The sequence below is a fragment of the Petaurus breviceps genome, unplaced genomic scaffold (genome assembly GCF_028583685.1).
Source record: "Petaurus breviceps papuanus isolate PSGF00001 unplaced genomic scaffold, PetGlider_PUasm1.0 220, whole genome shotgun sequence".
Lineage (NCBI taxonomy): Eukaryota > Metazoa > Chordata > Mammalia > Diprotodontia > Petauridae > Petaurus > Petaurus breviceps.
The window spans coordinates 3886845-3909963 of NW_027185876.1; the positions used below are offsets into that span (position 1 = coordinate 3886845).

At 36.1% G+C, this 23119-nt stretch overlaps 1 protein-coding gene across 5 annotated transcripts in view; it reads left to right on the plus strand.

The window, feature by feature from the left end:
- The window catches only part of COL24A1 (collagen type XXIV alpha 1 chain), a 380667-nt gene that overhangs the window by 152786 nt on the left and 204762 nt on the right, over positions 1 to 23119 (plus strand). For all 5 annotated transcript variants that reach the window (XM_069094574.1, XM_069094573.1, XM_069094569.1 and 2 more), the window contains exon 20: positions 555 to 608. In XM_069094574.1, the coding sequence (XP_068950675.1) occupies positions 555 to 608 (54 nt within the window). The remainder of the gene's footprint in view (positions 1 to 554; positions 609 to 23119) is intronic.

Sequence of the window (23119 nt, forward strand, 5' to 3'; positions counted from 1 at the left end):
GGCGAGGTTCTCCAGATACACCCATTTGAAGATGCCATTATGATGATTGCGTCAAATGCCAGAACTCTGAAGAGGCTCATTCACAATGACTCAAAATATTTGGGCCAATTCTATAACCAGGATGTAAAACACTAGTTTGAATGGAGAGTAGGGAGTAGGGTTAAGCAAAGGTCTTTTGTTTTCTTTTTTTTAAGAGTGAGGGAAGTAGCCAGTAGATTAGAAGAGAATGAAGACTAGAGAAAATGGGAATGATCTAAGAAGCAATCTTTGTTGGAGCTGAGTGCTTTTCGGAGTCACTAACATTAAATTATTTTATATTAATATTACTTAATAATAAACATGGGTGAAAATATTTTAATAATGAAAAGTTTTTCATAATAATTTGGAACCTTTTAATAAATGATATATATTTTTGCTAGTTTTTATATGGTAAACCAGTAAAACTTCAAAGGGCATAGTTTCATTGTAAAATGCTAGCTTATTATATGCTTGTTTCTTCGTAAGTTAGAATTATATGTATTCTTATCCTTGTTTTATTTTCTTTCAATTTTTAGGGACAAGCAGGTGACCCAGGCCCCCAAGGACCATCAGGACCACCAGGACCAGAGGTAAAATATTGGTGAAAGAGTAATAAAATTAGGGGCAGCTAGGTGGTGCAGTGAAAGAGCACCAGCCCTGGAGTCAGGAGGATCTGAGTTCAAATCCAGCCTCAGACACTTAATACTTACTAGCTGTGTGACCTTGGGCAAGTCACTTAACCCCCATTGCCTTGCCATTCCCCTCAAAAAAGAATAATAAAATTAAGACAGATGTTTTTAAAGCAAAGTTCGATTGGCAAAATGTGTTTTCACATGGCAGTATTGAGGGAGCACTTCAGAAGGTTTAATATGGACATAGATTAGACTAAACATTTCTGTTGCATTAGATAATGTCTGGAAATGATCTTTGTTAAATTGTGGAAGTTGAACTTGTGAGGGAAGAGGACCATAGAGTATATGGTCTCTAGCTTACTCGCTCTTCTCCTTCCAAAAAGAGGAATCATATAAATACATAAGGGTGGTGTTCCTCTAGGAAGACTTCTCCATTCTAGCCATAAAGTTCCCGCAGAGCTTTTTCCATTGGAAAGTCACAGTCTTTGAGGCAATAGGAATTAAAGGGATCAAAGAATTCTTTGGAAATGAAAGGACTTCTTTGGCTACCTAGGGACAAGTAGCCATTCAACCTTTACATAATTTACTTAAAGACCTCAAGTCATGGGGAACTTACTGCCTCTTAAGGTCACCCATTCTACTTTTGAAGATAACTTTAATTATTAAGTTTTTCCTTACATTAAATTTACTCCTTGCAAAAACCATCCATTGCTTTTAATTTGGCCACCTGTGGCCAAGAAAGACATATCGAATCCTTCTTTCATGTGACAGCCCTTGAACTATTTAAAGAGAGCTATCTTGCTCCGTTCCCCAAACCTGCCCAATCTAGGCATCTCTAGACTAAACGTCATCAGTTTCTGAAACCTTTCCTTATATAACATGAACTTTAGGTCCTTCACCTGGTTACCTTCTTCTGGATGCTCTCTAGATGTAGCACAGATAACTAAATAGTGAGACCATTACAAACTAGAATGTGATGCTTCTTTTAATGCTCTGAAGGGTGGCAATTCCCCAGTAGATTGTGGTATCATTCTCTTCTTCCCTTGGAGAGTTCCTTTATTAGTGGACACATGGTTCCATCCAAATTAACCTATGCCTCACCCTACTCTAGCTGCCTGGACTGGATACTTAGCTTAGCTGGATTGGATGTTGGTGGTTATTTTTCCCTTTCTATGGTGGCCCATAAAATTAACACCTCTGGCCTTCAGTGTCACACAAAGGTCCTCTAGGACACTGAAGGGTCAATAATGAAGCTTATTTTTTCTTTTACTCTTTTATCTCCCAGGAAGTGGGAGTGAACCCTTGAATCTAAATTGTAGACCCTTTTCAATACCTGAAATCATATTAGCACAGACCCAAACATGATGTATGATTGAATCAGAATATTAACAATAGTTTAATTAACATGTACCACTTAAACTCATGTTAAGCTCTGGTTGAATGCAGAAATATTTATATTCACAGTTTCTTCAACAAAATTGTAAGTCTTTTTTAGGGAAGTAATTTATCTCTTCACCATGCTATACACATTAAATATCTCCTTCTTACAGTTCCTCTAATTTCTCGACTTATCCTTGATAACAGCTCACTTATGCTTCACTCACTTGGCCTTTCTTCAAACTTCCTTCAATGAAGCTAACTTTAGGATTTCTTCTTTTTGTATCCCTTTTCATATACACTTCATGACAATTAGACAATTTGTCCCCGGCAAACCCCGGCCTCCTCCTTCACTCCCGAAATCTACCACTTAGCACACCCCTTATAATGCCATGATCAGAAAAGCAGTATGGCTAGAGGATAAAGCACTGGACTAAAAGTCATAGGAGCTTGATTTCAATCTTGCCTCTGACACATCCTAGCTACATGACCATGACAAGTGAATTCTCATCTCAGTGCTCCAGACAACTCTTGTAAGACCTTAAATTTCAGATGAAGAGAATGTTTCCATGTCTACCATTTTTCTACAATGATCAAATCACAGTTATAGACTCAAAGTAATAATGACAACAATAATAATACCATTTATACAGCAGTTTAAGGTCTAAAAAGTGCTTTTACATATATATACATATATATGTATAATCTCATTTGATTCTCATGGCAACTGTAAGATAAATGCTATTGTTATCCAATTTTAGACATGAGCAAATTGAGGCCAAAGGAGCCTAAATGAGGCATCCAGCATCACACTGCTATTAAGTGTCTGAAGCAAGATTTGAAATCAAGTCTTCAAGACTCCAAACTAGTGATATGCTAAATGGAGTCAATTGCCTTATTTTCAATTTGAGAATTTAGACTTCAGAAATCAGCAAATGCTACAAATCAGGGCTTGGTTTATTGTTTTTAATTATCGGAATTTAGGAAAGTGATGGAGAAAATGTCAATACTGTAGATTAAGCTTATAAGTGCATTGTGCATATATATCTCTATCCCTTCCCAACTCCTCCCCAAGATCTAGTTGTTAAATATTTACCTTCCTGCTTCTGTACCAAACTCAGGATTCTATCCACTTTCTATGCTACCCAGTTGCTAATAGAATGAAAAAGAATATAGAGTAAAGAAAAGAAATACTAGAAGCATATTCTCATGCTTAGCTCAAGATGATTCACATTAGATTCCTAATGCCACATTTAATATCTGTTCTTTAATCATATTTGATGACCTACACTTTGGACCTTGAACTTTGCATAATTTTTACTTTCAAACTGCTTGTATTCTTTCTTTCATTTTTCTGTTGTTGCCAAATGGTGGACAATATTCTGTTAAGTAATTTATAAACATGCATCAGGATTGTTTGTGTATCTTGTAACAATTTAGATGTTGGCTGGATGCTTGATTTATAATTGCTTTATTTCCTGGAAGCTTACTTGAAATAGAAACTTCAGAGATATTAAGTTTGGGTTCTCTTTGCAGTCATATTGTCCTATGAGTCATATACCACATGAAGAGAATACTTCTCAAGTTCACTCTCATTCAAACATATGAGAAAAGGGAAGGGGGCCGGGGAAGGGAGAGGGTAAGATATATGAGGACATAATAAAGTATTGCATATACCATAAAACTGAGAAAGATGGTTTAGGGTCAAACTAATTTTACACATCAAGAAAAGCAAACCAAGAAAACACCCAGGAGGCCAAATGCCTAGCCAGTTTCTAGTGGCAGCAGACTACTGATTCTCTCTCCTCCAGCTTCCAAAAGGACGAAGTATTCATGTCACTCACTACACAGATGTCTTTTAATGTAGTCTAAGCCTGATTGATTGATTTAATAAATGCATATTCTGTCAAAATGTCTAATTTAAAAAGCACAGAAAACCATTACTTCAAAATTTATATTTTAAAATAATCTTTGCACTTGATTTTAAAGTAAAATAGAGTAACAGAGTAACAAAAAAAGCAAAGTAGCATGGGGTAGCATAAGATTGTTGTGGGAAGGAAGGGAATTCTGGATAAGTGAAATTTCTGCATAATAGAAATGGAGCTCTTTAATTACTAAGGACTTTCAAAGTGAAAACTATGCTAGAATGTTATATATACTCGTCTGCCTTTTAAAATGGAATCTATAGAAAATGATTTTACTTTTTTCACAATAACTCAGGATCACCATTTAAATACCTTTTGTTGTACTGGTTTGTAGACGCAGGTACTATGGTATGGAACACAACATTTCTCCCAAAACATGCTCTAGAAATTGCTTTCTTATAAAAGGCCCAGGTGTCAATTTATTGACTTTGAGTCATTTTTTTTTCATTTGTTCATTCAACAAATTTTTATTGTGTCGATATTGTAAAAAGTGTTATGCTATTCTGATGGGAACAGAAAGGCGACCTCCTTCATGAAGGTCGAGTGAAGGATGTACAGGTGGATGGCTTCCTCGGCAAAATAGGGCTACCTTTCTACAAAATTAATTGATTCAAAGACCAAAGAAGCTTTTTCCTCTGAGTTTATCTTGCCTTCCAGGGAAGCATATAGGATTATAGACTGTGTAATGGGAACCTAGGGATGATCTAATCTATCCCTTAGCTAATGCGTGAATCCCATCAGCAACATTCCCAACAAGTACATAGTCATCCAGTTCTTATTTATACATTTATTATATTATAATAAGGAGAACCCGAGACTCCATTCTACTTTTTGAAAACTTTATTTGCTCTTAATTTTGAGCCTGAATATTTCTAATTACTGCAGATTTTCTACCCTCTGGGGCCAAGAGGAAGAAGCCTATTCTCTTCTTCTCTATAACAACTTGTCCAAAATTTGAAGACATCCATAATATCCCTCCTGATATTAGACTTTTGTCCAAGTTAAACATCCCCTACTTTTTTCAACTGGTAGCCATATGGTTGGTTTGAGGCTGCTTACCATCCTGATTAGAAAAACATATCATCTCAGAATTTGAAGGTCCCTCAGAAGTCATCTACTCACTTTCATTCATGAATAAGAATTTTCTCTAAAACTTAACCCTGCCTCCCCCCCAAAAGGCTATGCAACCTTTGCTTCAAGGAAGGAACTGATTCTCATGCAGGGTAACCCATCCCATTTTGAAATAGCCCTATTTTAGGAAGATTTTCCTTACTTTAATCTGAAATTTGCTTTTTACAAATTTTACCAATAATTTCTTTTTCTACTCCCTTTCTAGAATGTTCATAAGGATGGGTTCCAAATTGTCAATGACCCTTCTAATATTTGTAGCTTAACACCAAATACAATATTATAAATATGGCCCAAAATTTTAGCAAAGGTAAAATTATCCTTCTGAAGTCTATTGTTGAAGCTTATAACCCCTACTTCTTTTGACCAGCTGCCATATATTATGAGGGGAGAGGCAACTTGGTGCACACAACCTGGAGTCAGGAAGATCTGAGTTCAAATATGGCCTCAGACATTTACTAGCCATGTGACCATGGCCTAGTCACCTAACTTTTCTTGGTTTTGGGTTCCTCATCTGTAAAATGAAGATAACCATAGCACCTATCTCCAAAGGTTGTAAGGCTCAAGTAAGATCATACATATATAACACTTTTTAAACTTTAAAGCACTATTCACTATCATCATTGTGAATTTCAAGGACATTCATGATTTGGTTCTATCCCAGTTTTTCACTCTCATCACTTGTACTCTTCATATAAGCTCTATCCTCTAGCCAAGTGAACTCCTTGTCATCTTCTGTATGCACACTCACTTTCCCATTTCCACACCTTTGCTCACACCATTCCCCATTCCTGGAAAACTCCTCTCCCTCCTGTTCCCATCTATTGAATTCCAACGCAACCCTTAAAACCCAACTTAAATGCTGCCTCCTGCCAGAGATTTTCTCTGATCTCTTCAGTAAGTATGAACTTTTGCCTATCCCATAAGCATTTATTTGTATCTCTCATGAATTTACAGTATAATATATTATTTTTGTATTTTAGTTATTTACATCTTTACCATACTCTTACTATGCTCATTGCTTCATGATAGGAATGACTACGTCTCTTCTAAACTTGATATCTTAATCACTGCCAACCACAGTATTCTGCATACAGTAGGCATTGAATAAATGTTTGCTGAACTAAATTGAATCAAGGAAAGGATATGTCCCTGCTTAGAATGGATGACAAATGTAACTATTTGAATCCTATTTTATAGGGATGTAGGTTCTGTTATCATGCCCATTTTACAGTTGAGGTAACTGAGGCAAGCCAAAGTTCAGTGGCTTTCTCCAAGTCACATGGCTATTAAGAATCTGAGGCCAGATTTAAAGTCCGGTCTTTCTGACTCCAAGCCCTAACCTCTGTGATATCTAGCTGCCAGACAAAGATCACACTTTACTTAGCATACAGTAGGGATCAATTTAAGAGTTTTAAATGGGGAAGTACCATGATCAGGTTTATGAACAGATCAGAAAACTGATAACAGCACTTTGCTTATTTAAACTTTGAGAGTCCAGGTTCACTTCCGTTCCATGATGAAGCACTATGATATTGTAGGGGAAGATTCTGTTATTAAAGGCTGAGGTAAAAACAGGAAACAACTAATGTGGCAATTTGTGGGATTGAAGAGCGCTTGTGTTCAAATAGGGAACCTGCATTCTAGTCTTGGCTCTACCACTAAGTAGCTGTGATTATCTTTTCAAAAAAGAAAAATATTCTCTATTACTCATTTTCTCTGAGGCTCAGTTTCCTCATTTGTAAAATATTTTATTGCATATTACATTTCATAGGAAGATATTTTCAACTATACGTGGCCTCCAAGATTTCTTCAGTTGCTAACATTTTGTGATTCTTTGCTCATGTTTACAATATGCTAAGAATGTCTTACTCCCAGCCCCATCCCTTCAAGGTCCAATTCCAATACTATTTCCATGTAGCTTTGCCTGATCCACCCCAACCCAAAGTGATTCATTGTACCCTCACATCTTCATATTCTTATCTTATTCTAACCTATGATCTCCTTAATGCCAGGAATCTACTCTTAGCAGGTAATAAATACATGATGGTTGAATTGCATTGTATTGAAAAGATCTGATAAATTAACACTGAGCTATAAATCGCTGATCACTTCAGCATATTCTCAATTGGCGTTATTTTATAATAGCAAGAATTCTTCAGCCAAATGCATGATTCTCCCAGCTGAGCTAGTGGAGGATACATGTTTTTAGATAAAAAACCTGCAGGGCATCCTTAAAAATCATACAACATATACAGCTGCTTCATCTCTCTGGATTAGTGACATCTATTCTAAAGTTCAATTCTCTATTGTTCAATGGAATTAAAACAATCTCAAATCCTTGGATGTAAATCTGAACTATTTGCCTTTGGCGTATAAGATGATTGTCTTTGAAAACCATCTGAACAAATGTCACTGCAAAATACTTCCAAGTATGTATTTTCCTGCTTCCTAATATTTTGCTTATTGAAGACAAATTGGGATGTTGCCATATGGTAAAAGAAGTTTACATATCTGCACATCCAAGCCTTCAAAGAAATATGAATTCCAGAGATATAAAAAGATAAAAGTTGTATGTTTTGGAACATGAGATTTTAATATCCCCTACCTTCTTGGATAGACATGTCTAATTCTCAGAAATGAAAGATGGTACATTCAGGTCTTAATTCTTCCTTCAAAACAGACTTGGTACAGCCTCATACTTGTAGGAATCCTACATCCTTATCTCTTCTTAGTCCTGGGGAGGGGATTCCACTAACAAAGTGGGACAATAGTTTTGTCTGTGCATTTATTCTTCTACTGACATGCCTGGGCAATAGAGAGAGACAAAAAGTTTGAAGTTTGCATGATATTTTTTGGTAAATGTAGCCAGTTGTTTTCTATCAAGTGGGATGAGACAACTAAAATAGCTTTTTTCAATGTTTTTCTTATTTTTATTGTCTTCCATTTTTACATTACATTTCTTTCCAACTATATTCATCCTCCCACCCTATCCAAAATTCCTGGTAACAAAGATTTTTACAAGAATGAAAAAGTCCCATGACCCCTCAGTTCTTATTCAGACTGTCTCTCCTTTATTGGCTATACCCTCCTTTCTTTGCCATCTTTACGTCTTGGTGAAGCAGTTCAATTCTTTACTGTCCTCTTCTCTTGAGACTCTTATCTTATCACTCATCTTGCCCTACCAAGCCTCAGACTTGGATTACTTCCATCATCTGCTGCCTCCTTTTTACTCACATACAGCTGAATGAACAGTGAGTGAACAGAACAAAATGGCAAAACAGTGTTGCCTAGGTCCTTCACAAATTTATGTTACATAATCTTAATGGGGCACTCATGGAAGCAAGATAATTCTTTTATACCTTCTCTCCAGCTCATATTACTCAGTTGCCCTCTACTTTTATCTCCTCCTTTTCCCCTGTCCCACATTAAGAAGTACACTTTCTCCTTGCCAAGGCAAACTCCTCTATGTACACAAGGGATCTCATTCTATCTAATCTTCTTCAGCAGATTGATGTTTCTATAACCTCCAATCTCTCACTAATCTTAAACTTCCCTTGGTCTACTGATTGCTTCCCTACTTCCTATAACCGTATTCATGTCTCTCCCACTTATCACCTCCTGTCTCTCCTTCCTTTTTGGCTAACTTCCTTGAGAAGGCTGTCTATAATTGATTCCTCTGCTCATTCCTCTCAACTTGATTCTAAACCCTTTGCAGACTGTCTTGTGTCTTCGCCATTCAAATGAAAGTGCTCTCTCCAAAGTGACCGATGATCTCCTCCTTGACAAAACCGAATGGCTTTCCTCAATCCTCATCCTTCGCGACCTCTCTGCAGCCTTTGACCCCTTTGATCACTCTCTTTTTCTTCATACTTCTCTCTAGGTTTTTGTGACACTGCTTTATCCTGGTTCTCATTATTCTCTCTTGCTGTATCTTCATCCAGATCCCCTCCAGTAGTCATGGGTGCTCCACATCCCCTCCCCCGAGCTCTGTCTAGCACCCCTTTCTCTCTCTATACTGTTTCATGATGGTGTGATCTCATCAGCTTCCATGAGTTGAAATATCCTTTCCATGCATATGATTATCAAGGTATAACCTCTTTCTGACCTCTAATCTTGCATGTCCAACTGTCTATAGGACACCTCTCACTGGATGTCTCATTGACATCTCACACTCAAATGTTCAAAACAACTTAGGTTTCCCCTGAAACCCTGCCCCTTTTGAACTTCCCTTTTATTGAGGGCAAACTACATCATGATGCATCCTCTCGGTTGTCCAGGCTCACAACCTACGTGACTTCATTAACTATTCAAATGTAATTATTCCTCATATCCAACTTACTGCATTTTGTCATTTCTACCTTTGCAATATCCTTTCTCCAATCACACAGCCATCATCCTGATGTAGGCCCTCATAATGCCATGCCTTGACTATTGTGATAGTCTTCTTATTGGTCTCTCTCCCTCAAGTCTGTCCTGACTTTAATCCATTCTCCATTCAGGTGCCAAAGTGGTCTTCCTAAATGCATGTTTGACCTTATCACTCCCTCACTCTGACTCTAGTGGCTCCCTATCACTTCCAAGGACAAATATAAAATAAAAAATCCTCTGTTCAGCTTTTAACAAAGTTTTTAACTTGACCTCTTACCACCTTCCTAGTCTTTTTATACTTTAGTCCTGTCACATACTCTACAATCCAGAAATACTAACAGCCTTACTCCTCCTTGCATATGACTCTCATTCTATTGACAGCCTTTCTTACTGGCCCTTCCACAGGCCTGGAATGCTATTTCCCTGACTTTGCTGACTCCCTTCAAGACTAGTCTCCAATCATATCTTCTACAAGAAACCTTTCTTGGTATTTCCTTCCTCCCTTCCTCCCAACCACAAACACACACATGTGCTTCTGCTGCTGCTGCTACTACTACTACTACTACTAGTACTACTACTACTACTACTACTACTGCCACCCTTCCTCTGAGATTACCTTCCATTTGTCTAAAGCTTGTATGTGCATCATTGTTTGCATGTGCTTTTCCCTTTTAGAATATGACCTCCCCAAGGGCAGAGACAATGTTTTTGATTTGGTATTCCAATTTAGCAAGTACCTGGCACATAGTAAGCACTTAGTAAATGCTGCTTGACTGACTGAACATGTCCTCAGTTTTGCCAAGAATTAATAAAATTAACATAATTAGAGAAAAATCCCACTCATTAGATTTGAATCCTGGCTATACTTGCTATTTGGGTAACCTTATTCCTATCTTTTAATCTCTGGAACTCAAACTCCTCTTTGTAATAAAAGGGAATTAGGCCAGACACGTCTTTTCCCAATCTAAATCCCCTGAGTCTATAAGAGGACTGTAAGGTGTCTCGAGATTAAACAAGAGAGAATTGAGTCCTGCTCTAAGTGGACATTGTGAAGGACATAAACCTGACAAAGACATAGTTCCTGGCATTAATGAGCTTATGATTCATTTGGAGAAACTAGGAAGAAAAGATATTTTGCATAGGGTTAGACGAGGTGACTTCTGAATTCACTTCCAACTCTATGATTCTAATATAAAAAAGTAACAGGTTGTACTATATGGCAGCTAAAGTCAGGGGTGGGGTGGGGTGGGGCAGGGCATGCAGGGCATACAAGTTCAAGAGTGGAATTAGGCCTAGAAGAGAATGGAGGATGTTGTAAGGAGAGGGAAGGACATGACAAAGTATAGAATGAGAAAAATGAAAGATTTGTGTGGGGCATCATGGAATCAAATATACTGACTAAAGTTGTGTTAGGGGAGACAAAGTTAAGAAATATACATTTGGGGGGGGCGGGAAGAAAAGAAAATCAAGAAGTCTTTTACTGGAATACCAAAATGTTTAGACTTATTCTTCTATTCAATATAAAAACCAGTGAAGATTGTTAACTGGAGAAATGAGATAATTATTCCTACTGGAAAAACACAGTTATATGATACCATTCTTAATCAAATGAGAAATACTAAATAATAATGATGGTAACTAGCATTAATATGGCACTCTAAAGCTTACAAAGTGCTTTCTATACATTAACTCATTTGATTCTCACAAAAAAAACCTTGGGTGGTATTTGCTATTATTATACTTCTTTTATAGATGAGGAAACTGAGATGCAGAGAGATAAATGACTTGCCAAGGGTCACACAGCTAGTAAGTATCTGAGTCAGGATTTGAATTCAAGTCTTCCTGACTTCAAGTACCACTTTACCTGCCCTTTATTGGAGGCAGCACAGTATAAAGGGAAAAGTATGGGATTTTGAGTCACAGGACCTGTATTTGAATCTTAATTCTTCCAGTTACTATGTGTGTGACTTTAGGCCAGTCATTTCAACTTCCTGGGCCTTAGTCTCCTCATCTGTTAAAAAAAAGTTTCTCTAAGTTTCCTTCCAGTTCTAAACCTAGGTTCCATGATACAATGGTCCATTCAGCTAAGGCTTCTATCTCTGCCTGGGTAGTACATGGGAAGGCATGTGGGTTACTCTCCCATGATATCAGCCTCCAGAGGTTAAAAAAATGTTACCTGATTTCCACTAGTCTCCTTTTTCCAATCTGTGCATTTATTTAAACTTCCATGAACCCTTTACAGTTTTACCTTTCATCATGATAAGTTCCACAAGTATGTTATCTATTCATTGAACTATTTCCTTTTTATTTTGTTCCAAAGGCACCAATATTTTTGTCCACAGGGTACTCCCAAGATTCTTATAGGCTTAGAGCTTAGAACTGGGGGGACATAGTTTGTCTGCTGCAGAGAGGACAGTGAGGATGAGGACAGAAGGAAAGTAAGTTTAGAAGCTAAAAGACTGTTGTTACCTTGGGTACAGTAGTTTCATAGATTGCTTCCAGATAGCTTGTTAAGAAAATCAAGGAAAAAGATAGCTAAAAGAAATATGGAAGGCTCAAGAATATCAAATGCCTTAGCAACCCAGGAAGAATAAAACGTAGGGAAAAGACTATTTGATTTGGCAATGAGGAGATCACTAGTGAATTTAAGAAAATTGTATTATTTCTTGTCTGATTATTAATGTGGTGAAGAAAAGTCATTTAACTGGCAGCTGAGCCATACATGAATATCCATACAAGAGGTTCCAGGGGATGAATGTATCTCCATTTCCTGCTAGTGTTCAACATAAGAAATTCTGCAAACCTCTAGGTAGGGAGAGGCTCAAGCACTAAGTATCCTTCTATGCATTTTTTCTCATCGTTTTGAAAGGTGAAGAAGCTATAATTAGAGGAAAGTTTGACATGGTTCTAAATGTATTTTTTAACTTGTACTTCCTTTATGGAAAAAGTAATGAAATTTTATTATTTCAACTAATTTATTTGTTTTCTCTACTAAGAATAAAGATCTTTTTAACTTAAAAGGACAGAACAAAAATGGCAAATAGGTTGAAACTCAATATGAAGAGGAAGATAGTAAAAGAATATCTGGAATGCCTTTGATAAGTTCAAGTCATTTTTATGACATTTCTTGGTTAGTGAATTAAAGCACAATTTAGTAGGGATCAGAATAAAATTTTATATTTAGTTTCAAAACTAAATTAATTTCATAAGAGTAAGAGAAGGCATAGTTCATTTAGAGAAAAAAATTCCAAAGGTTTTAGCATGCTGCAAGCTTAGTATACACCACTATGATTTGAAAATAACATAGTCTAGGCTTACATGGTAACCCTGGAAACAAAAAAAAAACTACAAAATTACCTTCAGTTCTATGCAGCAACTTTTCATTTCTAGAGTGACAGTGGTAGATTGGTGGAACAGGGGTCAGAAATTACTGAGAATCACACAGTTGGTTTTTTTTTCTTTCATATATGATGAACTTTGATTTGGGTGTCAATATCGTTATTGTAAGATCTTTCTCCAATGGCCAATGAATAGACCTACTCATGGAAAAACTGAAGTATATCAAACTTGATACTCTTTCTATAAACCAGAAAAAGAGAAGAAAACTGCATGGAAGAATGATTCACAGATATTCCTTGGAAAGATTTTTTTTTTAAAGGAGCTGTCATAGTTGGTTTTATCATATATCCAAAGATAAGAAGAAACATTTCATGGGACTTTGGTCAATTCATATTATAGTACTTAGGATAGGTATTTACAAAAATATATCCACATAACCATAACCAACCTTGGGTTCAGAGAATGAAGCAGTAGAGAAATTCTATGAAGAAATCACTAAGACTCTACAAACTAAATCAGCATACACTTTGATACTTGGTGATGTCAATGTAAAAGTGGGTATCTAGAAAGCATGAAACGGGGAATAGAAGAGAAGTCAAATACTTGTCGACTATACAGAATTATCACATTTTTCTATCATTAGCACTTTCTTCAAGAAGAGAATTGATAGGTACTGAGTCAAGCACCTAATAGCATCATGACAAGTTAAAGAGACAGAAAAAGACATTATTAATGTGGGATTTATTCCTAAATGAGGGGCTTTCCAGTCAGGTAAGTGATTTGTCAGAGCAAAAATCAGAATTAGGAAACAGAAGAAAGAATACTAATGAGAAAAAGGTGTAGCATAGAATTGAATCAATCTAATATCAAACTATTTAAACAAATAATTGGTCATTAAAATGAGTACTAACTTAAGTAAATGACATTGATGTTGATTATAATAATTTTCTATAGAAGTTGAACCAAAGTCAACTTGTATTGTTGAATACAAAATTAACAAGAATAACAAAAGGACTGAGAAATCATTTGAGAGAGCAAACATGTAGCTATCAAGTAGAAAGAAAGCAGCAAAAACTAACTGATTTAGAATGTTTATTTGCATGTAAAATCCTATGAAGGAGAATGATGGGAGATTGTGAGAACTACCTCGTGAAGTAGACAGAAGCAGAAGAGGTTAAAACCCATTTAAAAGAAATCCTGGCAAGAGATTCAGCTAAGCAAGGTTATTCTGAAAGCATCCAAGGACAAAAATAGAAGGAGAATAACAAACAGAAGAAAAATGGAAAATACCTGCAAAGATTATAAAATGTGGTTTTCCTCCTCCAGGACAATGGAGCCACCATACTTAGACTCTGACAACACAATCTTTTGTATACTTATAGGGGAGGTAGAACAGCAATGTAGAGAACAAATTTGATATTACAAGATATATGAACTTACTCTCCAAACCCACATACACACTAGTAGGTCGGGTCACCAGAGAAAGGCTGCTCTGTACTCGCTACAGTGGCTTTAGGGGCATGAACAATGACAACAAAAAACATTTCTAGGAAAAAAGCATTCAATTTAATAGAGCAAAATACCATCTTAAGGCTCTTTTCCAATAGGATGTCTCCAATCCATATGCCAAAATCATTCAATATTCCTTGAAATAATATAAATAAATTTTTAAAATAATTAACAGAAATAATCCTGTTTAACAACCTTCTGATCATAAAAAGCAAATAAGGCATAAACCAGCGGATTATATCATCACCAAAAGCGTTTGCTACTATAACAGAGCAGATCCAAGTTAAAGTGGAGATCGCTGTAATTGGGAAGGTTCTTCAAATGATATCCTGATGGCTGCAGCATCTCCTGGAAAAAATCTACACTCATTCAAAAGAGTTTGGCCTGAACACACACACACACACACACACACAAATATCAAGTGGATGAAGAATGTTCACTGCCTAGATTATGGCTGAGTTGTATGGATAACCTAGAGTTTCTGTCTGGGAGATACAAATGAACAACAAATTAAAATAAATGTGAGCAGAGGGAGAAGAAGGAAATTGCAAAATTCTTTTGACAATTCCAAATTTCTCCTAGAAGCAAAGGAGTAATTTTTTAGTACCATTGCTGTATGTGTTTGAGACATGAAACACATACAGTCTCTGAAGAATTAAAAACAAATATTACACAAGACAATGGAGACATACATAGCAGGTGTTCATAGGCTGCAGGATATAAGCAATAAGGAACTTTAATAAAGAATGTGAGTAAAGAGATTATCAAGGAAATGTAGAATGTATAAACATATAATAGAAAGAAATGATGGTCATGTGATGAGGGTCAAAGATAACAAGGAGTAACCCTAACTGTTCAGTGACCTCTTGATCTCGGGAGAAAGAAAAGAAAGTGTTTGGAGTGTAGGGTAGACCACCTGTGACAAACTTTTAAGAGGACAATCTGCATCATCAAAAGAAACATTCTAATTAGTTCAAGGAAATTTAGAGTTATAGACTGTGGAGTTAGAATATTTTTGGATGATGAATAGATGAAGGTCATGACTATTCCTGTGAAGCTGGTAACTGAGGTGGAGTGAAAGTTGAAGAGATGAGATTATTGTGCTGGGAAGCCAGGGTGTTTAAAGAAACCTCAACATGTATATATGGAAGTCCTCAAATATAAGGGTAGGGATTGAGGTGCAAAGGAAAAATGAACCAAGCACTGAACTTCCTGAGAAGGAAGAGAGAATGACCTAAGGCCATTAGGTGACTGCCACGAGGATGTGGGTAGAGTGATCTAGTTTGTTGAATTGAATTAATGTACAAGAATTTTGTCAGAATAATAAGATTTAAAATTATAAGTGATTTTTGCAACATAATCAAAAATAGACTTGCCAATTGGCTTAGAATTTCTCACAGAAATTATTTCAAATGTGTTCTAAAGACCATATGCAAATAAGTTGCATTTGGATCACAGATAGCAAGTCAGTACTCCAAGTAAGGAATTTTATTTTCATCTCTGGACATGATTTGTCTCAGCTGTGTTTTCTGGAAAGTACACATACAGAATTCAGCTGCTTTTCTTTTGCTTTGGAAGGAAAAAAGATACCTGAGTAGCAATGACCAAATGTAAGCATTTTCCACCATAAATCATGGTTTAAAAAAAAAGTCTGAACAGCAAGTGAAGGATGAGCCAGTTACCTAGAGAGATGCTTTTATTCTTGCATTCAGACTAGAAAATAGGATTTTTTTCCATTCATGATTGTCTCTGAAGGTGAAATAGCTTTCTCTCTTGAAATTTATATGTTACTCTCTTCTTTAAGTTTATAGGGAAAACAAATTTATTCCCGTTACCCTTTTTAATACTTTTTGGCATCAAGTCTTGTATAAATTATCTTTACTGAAAAAGGTCATATTTAAAACTTTTTTTTATTACTTTCCTTCTGAGACTCAGCACATCACTGACATGTCTACATTTGCCAGAGGATAAAGTCCTGGGAATACATCTCTCAAACCAAATTTTCCCCTCTACAAAGCCCCTTTCCTTGGATGAAATACAAATAAGTACATGCATTCTTATTTGTTCTTGCAAAAAAAAAACATAGTCCATACTGCAACATCTGCCCCCTTTTAGTTCTTAGGGAAGAAAACTTTTAAAAATGTGTCATTGGAAGTTTAATTATCCAATTAAGATAATTTTGTGCTAGCCAACAACTGAAATCATCCATGTTTTACTAAGAGCTTTAAACTATCCATAGCCCTGTGGTTAGACACTGTGAGATAGAAAAGTAGAAGATACATATAGTCTTTAGCGATGGTAGATACCTTAGAAGCCACCCAGTATAGGCTCCTCAGATGGAGACCCTGGGGCTCAGAGAGGTCACATGATTTGTCCTAGGCTACATAAGTAGCAGGTAGAAGAAACAGGATTGAAACCCTATTAGTAAGGACCTAAGTTATATTAACTTATAAACTAACTTTATTTTTCCTCTATGTATCCTGGGCACTGAGCACAGTACCTTAGAAATTCTCAGTGCTTACGAAATGTTTGTTGAATAGACATAGCATGTTGCATATAACCTCAAATGTGGTTGATGTATTTGTTGGTTTTGTTCAATTGGGTGTTTTTTTCCCTTTTGTCATTCAAAATCTTTGTTATGTGGGATAGCTAACTACAGAAGGAAGGGGAAAAATGCAAATGGTCTAAAAACAAAACAAAACAATAAAAATATTTTAAATGTTTATTGAATTGAAAAAAACCCAGATCTTAAGCCCACAGTCTGTTTTCCCATTTGGACATATTATATCACATTGCATAACTTTATATTACATTACATTTTAGTTACATTTTATTATATATATTATTACATATATTATATTTTATTATCTTATCTCATATTACATTACATTTTATATCATATCACATTATATCACATATTATATATTATATTATATTACATTAACTGGATTATTTTATCTTTTTTATGTTAATTATAAATTATTTCATATGTGTGAACTACCCGAGTTTGTATCCTTTGAAATGATCTTTTGGAAATTTTAAACTGAAAATGATGTGAAAGGGAAAAGATTGATTATGATAGACTGTAAATTAGGTACCAGAGAGAATAACTACAGGAAAGGAAGGAAAATAGGAATTGAGAAACTCAGAAATTCATAGAAGGTAAAATCCAAGAAAGAAACAAGTAATAAAACTTTTGGCCTCAAATGTCCATAAACAAATGTCCAAGGTTTGGGCAACAAAAAATAACCAAAGGTCCTAAGTGAAGGAAGCAAATTTGACCTTATTAGATATCACTGACACGTGGTGGGACAAAACAGAAGAAGAGATTGTAGGTCTGGATGGGTATACTCAATTTTTTTAAAAAAGAAACTGACACGATAGGCAAAATTGTGGGTAGAAAAGCATTGTAAGTAAGAATGTTTCCCTCACTTATGTGAGAAAATCCAGAAGCAAGAGCGGAAAGGGATGACATAAAATACTTGTACAGCTCGGTGGAGAGAGAAACAAAAATGATTTTGTCAATGATGTATATTTCAGGATAGGAAGTGGAAATAGAAGAAGAATTTTGGGAATAGAGAATAAACATGGTAAAGAATCATGATGTAGTAATGATGTAAAAATTCCACAATACAAATATCTTCAGGTTCTCTCTTCCCCAACAAAAGCAGTCCAGGTAATAATTTCTTCACTTGATTAATGAAAATTTCATCTTTCAAAAGATAGAGGAATGAGGAACAAGTAGAAATTCTATTCTGGATTTTATTCACACGAATAGAAAAATTAGTTGCTTGGCTAGAAATGATGGAAACCCTGGAGTAAAAATAATCACTTATCCCTAGAGATTATGGTAGACAAGAAGGGGAAAGATGGGCAGAATCTGACATATACATTAGGCTTTGGGAAAGCAGAGTGCAAAGAGTCCGTAAAAAAAACTTAGGTTCCCATGAACTGAATTGCTTCAAGGGAAGTAAGCCCATGAGGGATGGTAGTTGCTCAAGAATGAAATTCTAGAGACACAAAGGGAAACAATTCCAATGAAGAAGAAACATGACTGATGTCGATGTATGAAGCCAATTAACTGATGTATAAAAATAAAAGTACAGAAAATGGAAGGGAGACCAAGCAATAAAAGATGAATATAGGAATTTGGCACAGTCCTGCAAAGAAAATCAGGAATGAACTGGGAAATAAAGAATAACAAAAAATGGAATATTTTTCTATGTTGGAAGGAAAAAAAAAGATTAAAGCATGGATAGCCTAGGTTGGATGGAGTAATAATGATGGCCAGAGAGAAGGCAGAGCTCCTCAATTTGATTTTTGCATGTTTTCTTTGCAAAGGAGAATGACCTTTGCACTAATAGGGACAGAACAAAAAATGATCCATAGCAAATCAATCTCTAAAATAAGGAGACAGTAAAGGAGCACTTAATGGCCTTTGATGTAGTCATATCACCTGATCTAGGTGAACTATATCCTTAGATGTGGAAAGAATTGGCAATTATAGTCAAAAGGTTGTAGAAGATGGGAGGAGGGGCACAAGATTGAAGGAGGGCAAATATCATCCCAACTTTCAAAAAAAAGAGAAGAGAGTTTACAAACTTAAGTAAGCTTGCCTTAGATCCCTGGGAACACACTAGAATGGATAAGAGGTAGCCGACTAATGTCTAGACACGGAAGTGGTGAACGAAAAGCCCATGACTATGAAGAACAGGATCTTTTGGTGGGATTATTAAACTAGGAGATGAAGGGACTGCTGTGGACATAGTTTACTTCAATTTTAGCAAAGTTTTTGATAAAGCATCTCATTCTTTTGGATAAAATTATAAATAAGGCAATAGTATAATCAGATGGATTTATATTTGATAGGATGACCAGATTAAAAAAGTAATTGTAAATGATTCAACGTCAGTATGATGTCTCCAGTGGATCACCCCCAGGGATCTGTTTTTGGAGCTGCTTAACATCTTTTATCAGTCATATGGATAAAGGGATGAATAGCAGATTTGCAGATGGCTCAAAGATGATGGTATGTGATTTAACACACTGGATGACAGTCGAGATCAAAAAGAATCCAACAGGATAGGCAAGAAGTAGTATTGAGAGGTTGTAATCCTTTAAAATGGCGGTGAGGTGGCATTTAGATATAGCACTGGGATTAGAATCAGGAAGATTCATCTTCATGAGTTCAAAGCTGACCTCAGACACTTATTAGCTATGTGACCTGGGTAAGTCACTTGACCCTGTTTGCCCCAGTCTCCTTACCTGTAAAATGAACTGGAGAAGGAAATAGCAAACTAAAACCCAAAATGTGGTCACAAAGAGTAAGACACAATTGAAATGACTCAAAAGCAATACTTTTTTAAAAAATTGTCTTAGCTTGACTTATATTATAATATTTTTTAAAAGTTTTTATATAAATCACTAATTCATTCTGAATACAAATTCTAAATGCAGATGTTGTGCAATCAAAGCATTTTCTTCTTTCAATCTCCCAACCTGCCAATTTGAAACAACAATTAATTATTCTGTATTTTAGTGTTTACAAATTGTTTTCCTAATATGTTAGCTCATGAGACTCACAGCAGGGATGTGAAGTAAGCAGGATAGGGAATAGAGATGAGAAAATTGAGACTCACAAAATGACTTACCCAGGGACACACAATTAGCAAGTAGAAAAGATAGGACCATATAGAGTTAGCACTGCAAAATGGAGAGGGCCAGGACTGGGAGATAGACAGACACGGATTGGAATCATACATTAGACCCAAAACCACATTGATCCTAGATGACATATGCCACCTTGCTGATGCTCATTTTCATCATATGCCATATGAGAATGTTGATAGCAACTGTCTCATGGGGTTGTTGTATAGTTCAGATGAATCAGAGTTTGTAAAGTGCTTCGTAACCTCAAAGTTCTAGGTCCCGATTAGTATAAATTTATGTGCTGTTATTCAGTCATTTTTCAGTTGTGTCTGAGTCTTCGTGACCCCATTTAGGATTTCCTTGGCAAATATACTGGAATGGTTTGCCTTTTCCTTCTCTAGTTCATTTTACAATGAGAAAACTGAGGCAAACAGGGTCAAATGACTTATCCAGGGTCATGCACTTTGTGTCTGAGGCCAGCTTTGAGCTCAGAAAGATGAGCCTCCCAAAATCCAGGCCTGGCACTCTGTGTACTAGGATGCCACCTAGCCACAAAATTATTATTTATTATTAGTACAAAATTATTTGTTTATGTACTGCATATTTCCATGAGATTGAAAAAATTATCACATTTTATATAATTATAACTTCAACTAGTACAAATTTGTACTAGTGCAAAATTGTATGCAAGTATTTCCAGGGATCCTTTATTTGCACCAATTGTGACACTTTCAAATATGAATTGTCTCTAGCTTTCTGACTCCCAATTTAGTGTTCCTTCTATAGTTTCTCTGCTACAGTATTTTAAAAGAGGAGAAATGAGAGGAGAATGAATGCAATTCTTTGCCTTCTTCTAGGGTCAGGACTACTACAAAATTCTCCCATGGAGTAGAGATCTGAAGTAGCTGACCTGACAATTGAAATGATGGTCTAGTTTTTTTCATAAAAACACTACAAAAAATGTGGTTTCAGCTTTGTGACCTTCACATCTGTTTGCCAGAGCTGATTTGGGTGATTCAGCAGTGATTCCACTCACAGCAGTTTTTATGTCATGCATTGGGGAACCTAATGCGTAGTCAAATTTTCCAACCAAAATTTGGGTACCAAAGTTTTAATAGATTCTGTCATAGGTTCCCAGGAGCTTCAAGAAAAAAAAACAAGCAAAATTTGCCTTTTTTTCATTCTCTCAGCAGCCAGAAGTTTGACCCTTGAAATGCTGGAAAGTGATTCAGTAACATCAAATCTCCTAACAGAAGTGGCATTTGGCCAGAGGAGTACTTTAATTTTCTTTTAAGATTTTTGCAATAAGTATGGCAATGATTCAGCCTTCTAGCAAAATATCTAGTCATCCCACTTAAAATGATGAATGGAAATAGCTTCAATTGCATCTTGATAGATAGCAGTTATCTGTTCTTTTAGATAATTTGAGGGCCTTTTGAGAGATATTTTCATTTATTCTCTGAGTGTATACGTAAAAATTTCAAGTCACAACAATGATAGCTGGTAAATAAATATTTATCTTAGAGTTGTTCAAGCTATTTCATCAAATAGGCTCTTCCAAAAGCTATAGGGCAATTTTAAGTTTAAGTTTAAATTGCTGTGAGACTCTTGGAAGATTTTGTATTTGGGGATTCAGTTTCTTAAACATTCTAGTAATGTTAGAACAGGAAAGGAGAAGAAAGCTCTTTCATGAATGGCCTCAATTTTGAAAATGAGTCTGGGAGGGCTAGGAGGGGGGTGGTATGGGAGTCTTGAGGAGGGACAGGAAAATTTGGAATATTCACTGCAGTGACTGAGTTTCTTTATCTCACCCAGGCTGGTGAGATTCACAGTAACCTTTCACAGACCAAATCCACTGCTTATTGGCATGGGAATTGTGACCAACTCCATTTCCAACCTGAGCTGATTTGCCCCCCCCCCCCCTTATATGTCTTTCAAACTGTTCCTCTGCATTTATAACTCACCTCCTAGCTCTTCATCCACATCTTTAGTCCTTTATATTATCTTGCAACTAGAGGGCCATACCCTACTCCCTCCATTTTATCTAACTTGCCTTACCAATTTCTTTTCCTCTTTTATTAAAACTTGCCTTTCTTCACCAACATCCTTCTCCTCTTTGCTTCTTTCTCAATGCTTTTCCTCCTTCATATTGAGCCTTTTTCTTCCTTCAGCTCAAGGACATTCCCCTAAGTCTGTTTCAATTTTTCTCCAATTTCTTTTCTCCTCACTCAATCTTTGATCTTCATAAATCCAAAATACTCCAAATTATTTGTACAATTTCATTCACCTTTTAAATTCTTCTCAAAGTCTTCTTTTCCATCCCATTCTGCAACACTCTTCACTTTCAGAAGCCAGGAGTGGAGTGGGTTGGGGATGGGGAGAGCCTTGGCAGTAGTATTGGTACCCAGCATGTGCTTTTACTTCTACCTGGAAGGTAAATCTGATTGGAAGTTCCTCAACTTTCTGAATTTTAAAATTTCTGAGTCAGTTACGTGTTGAAGTTTACCAACCATCAGCATTTTGGTGATACTGTTACCTTTCAATAGCCTCTTTCCCAAATGGAAGAGAAGAATTTTCATTGGCCATTGATTCCAGTTACTGAATTTGGAGGCCAAATTCTGTATCCAGTTACTGAGCCTCAACTCCCAAATTCCCTTTCCATCCTCTGAATTTTGGATTCGTATTTTCACTACAAAATTTTGAAAGTCATCTGTAAAATACCTAATTGAGCTGAACACTTGGCATTCAAAAACTTCAACTGTAAGTCATTCTCATTTTCCTTCTTTTCTTTTTAAACAAAATTTATAAAATTTTAGTTTGGGGCCTTTTAAAAGGGAATACAAACCAGACACTCAGAGGTTTCTTCCTTTAAAGCTTCAAAGGCTTCATCTGGCTTTATTTAGGTCTGCTACCCTCAGCAGTGCATCTCTTTAAGGAGTAGTTTTGAAATGTTCCTTGTGGTCTGGATTAGCTAATTCTTTCAAAAGCTCTTGGCTTTTGCTAACTCCAAGGGTATAAAGGAAACTTCTGCAACCCAGCTCCCAAGTCATCATTTGAAGAGTGTGGAAGTAGTCATAATTAAGTCATGCATTCCCTTGCTTCAACACATTCCACATCTATTCCCCTAATACACATTTACTTTTTGTCTGTCTATGATTCCCTCTGGTTGTT